At 49.3% G+C, this 6,805-nt stretch overlaps 1 protein-coding gene across 1 annotated transcript in view; it reads right to left on the bottom strand.

Annotated features, from left to right (window-relative positions):
- Nucleotides 1-1,682: 1,682 nt before the first annotated feature.
- The window catches only part of arhgef3 (Rho guanine nucleotide exchange factor (GEF) 3), a gene marked incomplete at its 3' end in the record, with an annotated part of 38,378 nt that continues 33,255 nt past the window's right edge, over nucleotides 1,683-6,805 (bottom strand). Inside the window, exons 10-12 of the mRNA XM_084460698.1 lie at nucleotides 2,413-2,599; nucleotides 1,910-2,098; nucleotides 1,683-1,777 (exon numbers count right to left, since the gene is read on the bottom strand). Of these exons, the coding sequence (XP_084316824.1) occupies nucleotides 1,683-1,777; nucleotides 1,910-2,098; nucleotides 2,413-2,599 (471 nt within the window). The remainder of the gene's footprint in view (nucleotides 1,778-1,909; nucleotides 2,099-2,412; nucleotides 2,600-6,805) is intronic.

Raw genomic sequence — 6,805 nt, 5'->3', positions numbered from 1 at the left:
GACAGTAGACTGATGTCTTTATATGGGACAGTAGACTGATGTCTTTATATGGGACCAGAAACTACTTTAAACAGTAAGAAACTTTCAGAGAAACATTCAAGATTTTCATTATACACAAACAGCCAGTAATTCAAGGGGTATCACCTGAAACCCGATGATCCAAACGTCTCTTTAGTCCTGGTTCATTCTGCACAACCACCCTTCTGGGAGAAGACTCACTCCTGGAGAACCACCACCCTTCTGGGAGAAGACTCACTCCTGGAGAACAACCACCCTTCTGGGAGAAGACTCACTCCTGGAGAACAACCACCCTTCTGGGAGAAGACTCACTCCTGGAGAACAGGCAGATGTTTACCGTTGGTCAAAAAAAAAAAAATCGCAAATGCTACGCTTCTAACCGCCAACCTCAAGATCAAGGCCATATTTTCATAACAGAACTTACTAGAACGGCTCTGTGTGTGGGCTGCTCTCTTACCCGCATTGCGCAACACAGATTCACATTTGCATAATTCCGTCTATGACCTCGGGTGACCTGGCCGAGCGGTTAGAAGGGGCGTCCGTTCTCACAGATGGAGAAGGAGAGGAGGTGGTTCGGTGAGTCACGTTAGCACGATGCACCTCGCCTGAGACACCAAGTCTGCTCGCCGAGCTGACGACCTTAGGCTCAGCAGGTTAACACTGTCTCAAGAAACCTGGGTTTGCTGCCGGTCAAGCCCACCAGCTGCTAACCAATCAAAACACCTGTTCTTAATGATTGTACAGGCGTGGGGATTTGAAAATAACACTGTAGCGAGCAGACCTGCCGTCCAATCAAGTCCTGCCGTCAACATCGTCAACACAGGTGATTGTCTTGAAAACATTCTGCTGGTCATTTTGACTAGGTAACGGACGACATAGTGTATATATCCCTACTATACGTCCATAAACATATAGTCTATGTATACGGAGAACAGGCCCATTGTTCTCTTCTCAGAGGCCACTAGTAGTAGAGCGGTGCACGAGGGTTTAGTGGGGAAAGGTGGCAGTCAAGTCTCTGACAACAGACCCGGGTCGTTCATACTTCACCAAACGCTTTTAGATCCTTGAGGTCCCCTTGGTTTACAAGCTCGACGCGACTGAACTAGTGACATCCTTTCCAAAAAAAAGTGCTAACCCCTCCCAGCCGGCACGCCCGGTAGTCTTTATCACACACGCCTCGGTCATGTGAGGGCGTTGGAGAGGGAGGGTCAAGCCCGGTCTGCTGTAGTTGATGAGAGAGGACAGATGAGGAGGCGCAGGGTCAGCAGAAGGGTCAGATAGAAGACCAGGATTAACAATACTGTCCTGAGATCCCAGTCACCACTGCCCTCCTCTCCCTCTGCACACACACACACACACACACACACACACACACACACACACACACACACACACACACACACACACACACACACACTACACAGGTAAACAAGAGAGAAATAAAAAGAAGGAAAACATGAAAGGTAAACAAAAAAAGGTGAAAGTAAAGATCGTTGAAGTGCTCTCCCTCCACACACACTGAATACTGTTCCACTGTCTTCTACCCCCCTATACTGGGAATGGCCATGTTGCAATACTGTCTCTCCTCCTCCTGCGTCCGGGCGTAGGGGACGACCCCCCCGACCCCCCACCCACCGCCGCTCCTCGGTTCCTGAGGTCAGAGTTCACACGTCCGGCGTCCCGCTGCTAGAGGAGTCCGTGTGCTCCATCTGCGGGAAATCGCACGCCGCCTCGCTCGTGTCCATGCCGAACTCCGGGCCTTCGCCGTCGCTTTGGTCCATAGCCTCGGGTTTGGGCGGGGCCTCCTCCTCCTCCCGACCCGCCCCCTCCTCCTCCTCCTCCGCCGGCGGCGGCGGCAGGGGGGTTGTCGTCGGCGTCCCCCGCGGCTCGCCGTCCTCCGCCCCCATCTGGCCCCGGTCTGGGGCCACGCCCCCGGCCCCGCCCGGGGGCGTGGCCGCCGCTCCCTTGGCCTGCCGGATGCAGTTGAGCCACTGCTGCTTGTTGAAGGTGTCGCTGGCCTGGAAGGAGTGTGACTGCAGCTGGCCGGCGCTGAAGTACGACACCCGGAAGAAGTTCTTGGCTGTGGGAGAGAGGGAGAGGGTCAACCGGTTGGGGACTTGTGGTTGGTCAGCGGTACGGGAGGTCTAACCCGGGTACGAGTAAAAAAAATAAATAAATAAATAAATTGTCACAAATAAAGTGCTCGTGGAATCATAGTTAAAAGAAAAAAGTATTTGCGCTGACAGGTGGCGCTATAAGCACGGCTGCTTGCCTGCTCTCCAACTCATCCATGTGCCCATAGATAAGGGATGGAATCTCTGTCCTGGGCATGTATGAGCTGACCCCGACCCCCGACCCCCGACCCCCCCCCCGGTGAAGCCATGATGAACTCACTCCTCTCGTTGTTGCTGAACGCCCCTCTTATGGAGCCCCCCACGCGCATCTCGCCGTCCTGAAGGTCCTCCCACTCCAGCTGCCGCACCGGGATTGGCTGTCGGTAGAGCTGGTAGTGGAGCTGCTCGTTGTGGCTTATGGCCCGTGTGATGACCAGGACGTCCTGGAACAGGAAGACGTGCAGCTTCTGCAGGGGTCACACAGAGGTCGGAGGGTTAGAGCAGAGTAGAGCAGACTCGGGTAGATGAGAGAGGAGCAGAGTACTAGTTCGGTGAGACTGGTTTCAGAGTACTAGTTCAGTGAGACTGGTTTCAGAGTACTAGTTCGGTGAGACTGGTTTCAAGGTACTAGTTCGGTGAGACTGGTTTCAGAGTACTAGTTCGGTAGACTAGTTTCAGAGTACTAGTTCGGTGAGACTGGTTTCAGAGTACTAGTTCGGTGAGACTGGTTTCAGAGTACTAGTTCAGTGAGACTGGTTTCAGAGTACTAGTTCGGTAGACTAGTTTCAGAGTACTAGTTCAGTGAGACTGGTTTCAGAGTACTAGTTCGGTGAGACTGGTTTCAGAGTACTAGTTCAGTGAGACTGGTTTCAGAGTACTAGTTCAGTGAGACTGGTTTCAGAGTACTAGTTCGGTGAGACTGGTTTCAGAGTACTAGTTCGGTAGACTAGTTTCAGAGTACTAGTTCAGTGAGACTGGTTTCAGAGTACTAGTTCGGTAGACTAGTTTCAGAGTACTAGTTCAGTGAGACTGGTTTCAGAGTACTAGTTCAGTGAGACTGGTTTCAGAGTACTAGTTCGGTGAGACTGGTTTCAGAGTACTAGTTCAGTCAGACTGGTTTCAGAGTACTAGTTCGGTGAGACTGGTTTCAGAGTACTAGTTCAGTGAGACTAGTTTCAGAGTACTAGTTCGGTGAGACTGGTTTCAGAGTACTAGTTCGGTGAGACTGGTTTCAGAGTACTAGTTCAGTCAGACTGGTTTCAGAGTACTAGTTCAGTGAGACTGGTTTCAGAGTACTAGTTCGGTGAGACTGGTTTCAGAGTACTAGTTCAGTGAGACTGGTTTCAGAGTACTAGTTCGGTGAGACTGGTTTCAGAGTACTAGTTCGGTGAGACTGGTTTCAGAGTACTAGTTCGGTGAGACTGGTTTCAGAGTACTAGTTCAGTGAGACTGGTTTCAGAGTACTAGTTCAGTGAGACTGGTTTCAGAGTACTAGTTCGGTAGACTAGTTTCAGAGTACTAGTTCAGTGAGACTGGTTTCAGAGTACTAGTTTGGTGAGACTGGTTTCAGAGTACTAGTTCAGTCAGACTGGTTTCAGAGTACTAGTTCAGTGAGACTGGTTTCAGAGTACTAGTTCAGTCAGACTGGTTTCAGAGTACTAGTTCAGTGAGACTGGTTTCAGAGTACTAGTTCAGTGAGACTGGTTTCAGAGTACTAGTTCAGTGAGACTGGTTTCAGAGTACTAGTTAAGGTAGACTGGTTTCAGAGTACTAGTTCGGTGAGACTGGTTTCAGAGTACTAGTTCAGTGAGACTGGTTTCAGAGTACTAGTTCGGTAGACTAGTTTCAGAGTACTAGTTCAGTGAGACTGGTTTCAGAGTACTAGTTCAGTGAGACTGGTTTCAGAGTACTAGTTCAGTGAGACTGGTTTCAGAGTACTAGTTCAGTGAGACTGGTTTCAGAGTACTAGTTCGGTAGACTAGTTTCAGAGTACTAGTTCGGTAGACTAGTTTCAGAGTACTAGTTCAGGTAGACTGGTTTCAGAGTACTAGTTCAGTGAGACTGGTTTCAGAGTACTAGTTCGGTGGGCTAGTGAAACACAGGCCATAAACACATCTTATGCTCCACATATCTGGAACAAACTTCCAGAAAACCGCAGGTCTGCTACAACTCTCAGTTCTTTAAAATCAAGACTGAAGACTTTTCTTTTTGCCGCTGCTTTTTATTAAATCAAATAATTATTCATTCGTACACTGCACTGTAACTTTTATTCTTGTATTTTATTTTTCCTGCTTTTTGTTTTAAACGTCCTTTTATAATGTGTTTTTTTTGCATTTCGTTTTATATGACCTTTTATAATGTGTGCGTTGCACTTTGTCTCGATGCTTTTAATGTCTCATGTAAAGCACTTTGACTTGCCTTGTTGCTGAAATGTGCTATAAAAATAAACCTGCCTGGGCTTAACAGAGAGAAGCTGTCAAACCGAACGCTAGACAGGAGGAACACTAATGCAGTTTCCTCCGTTTTAAACACACAATCCCAATACTATAATTATATAAACACACAGACATTCATCTCTTTGGGGTACGGAGAGAAGGAGAACGAGAGAGGAGAGGAGGAGTGAGAGGAGAGGAGGAGAGAGAGAGCAGAGGAGGAGAGAGAGAGGAGAGGAGGAGAGAGAGGAGAGGAGGAGAGAGAGAGGAGAGAAGGAGAGAGAGAGGAGAGGAGGAGAGAGAGTAGAGGAGGAGAGAGAGAGGAGAGGAGGAGAGAGAGGAGAGGAGGAGAGAGAGAGGAGAGGAGGAGAGAGAGAGGAGAGGAGGAGAGAGAGAGGAGAGAAGGAGAGGGAGAGGAGAGGAGGAGGAGAGGTTTCCTTTGAGCGGATGTGTTCCTACTCTGGCCGAGGCGTCGTTTTGAAAACATTTCACACGAGAGCGTGTTTTTCTAGCGACGGCTGTCGGGTCGAGAGCGGGTTTGGGGATGAGGGACGGCGTTCTCGCCGGCGGTGTTTGACTTGGGAGGGAGGAGTGTTTAGAGAACCCTCAGAGGGTGTGAGGGAGTCGGGATCTGAAGGGGTCACGACCTGTTCTGTAAGACGGGACACGCATGAAAACATGTACATACAGTACTAGAGCACACACACACACACACACACACGCGCGCACACACTTGAAAACATGTACATACAGTACTAGAGCACACACGCGCACACACACGCACACACTTGAAAACATGTACATACAGTACTAGAGCACACACACACACGCACACACACACACGCACACACACGCACACACTTGAAAACATGCGCGCACACACACACGCACAAACTTGAAAGCATGCACACACACACACACACACACATTTGAAAACATGCACACACACGCACACACTTGAAAGCATGCACACACACACACACACACACACACTTGAAAGCATGCCCACACACACACACACACACACACACACACACACACATACACACACTTGAAAGCATGCACACGCACCGACTTGAAAACATGTACACACACGCACACACACTTGAAAGCATGTGCATACACACACACACACACATACAGACACACACACACACACACACACTTAAAAGCATGTGCATACACAAACACACACACACACACACACACACACACACACACACACACACACACACTTGAAAGCATGTGCATACACAAACACACACACACACACACACACACACACACACTTGAAAGCATGTGCATACACACACACACACACCCACACACACACACTTGAAAGCATGTGCATACACACACACACACACACACACACACACACACACACACACACACACACACAAGGCTTTGTTCTCTCCCAATATGTCATATTAATATTCCCAGCTATTCTGGGGGTTTTGCAGGATTGTGGTAATCAGAGAGTCTGAGAGTCATATAAGAGCTCAAGTCCTCCAGTCCAGGTCTGGCTATGAAAGAGCAGCACAGCTGCAGCGTGGTTCTCTGTTACGCTCTGTTATTGGACGAGAGCCCAAAGGATTTAGTGTGCTGACTCAGGTCACGGGGTGAGAACAAAAGAAAAGGTTTCTTCACCTTTCCATCTCTCTCAATATATCTCCACCCCGCCCTCTCTCTCTCTCTCTCTCTCTCTCTCTCTTTCTCTCTTATCAAAATTCTGCCCTCCAGCTTCTCACCGTAGCTTCTACTCCCTTTCCTGAGTAATACGTTGGAATTTATTGGTATATTGTTATTAAAAAAAAACACAATATGGTTTTGCTGGCTTCCCACAGCACTTGAAAGGCGGAGTGTGACTGCTAGCCTGATGAATGGCCGTCTGTTCTGCCGGGGCCTTTCCTGTGATTACACACGACAGACCTGAACGGGCTTCCCTCTCATTACCGTACGCTGCACCATGGGAACCATATCAAGACTACAACTACCAGCACACCACCGGGTGCATCTCAACACCCTACAGCGGTGTCCTCGTCCCGTCTCCTTCATCTGCGCGAATACGACGGGAAAATGGAGGATGTCATTGAGCTTGTTTACTTTCGCGGTGCAGATGCGAGGAGGGTAAGGAAGCAGTGAGAGGAAGCTGCTTCAGACTGTTGAGATGCGCCCCCCCGGCCGTGTCTGAGGGTTAGCAGAACAGACTCTAACCAGGTGCTTCCCATTAGACCACGG

This window comes from Borostomias antarcticus, assembly GCF_949987555.1.
Source record: "Borostomias antarcticus genome assembly, chromosome: 33".
Taxonomy (NCBI): Eukaryota; Metazoa; Chordata; class Actinopteri; order Stomiiformes; family Stomiidae; genus Borostomias; species Borostomias antarcticus.
The sequence above is the reverse complement of the archived record's forward strand: the minus strand, read 5'-3'. Positions and strand labels throughout refer to the sequence as shown.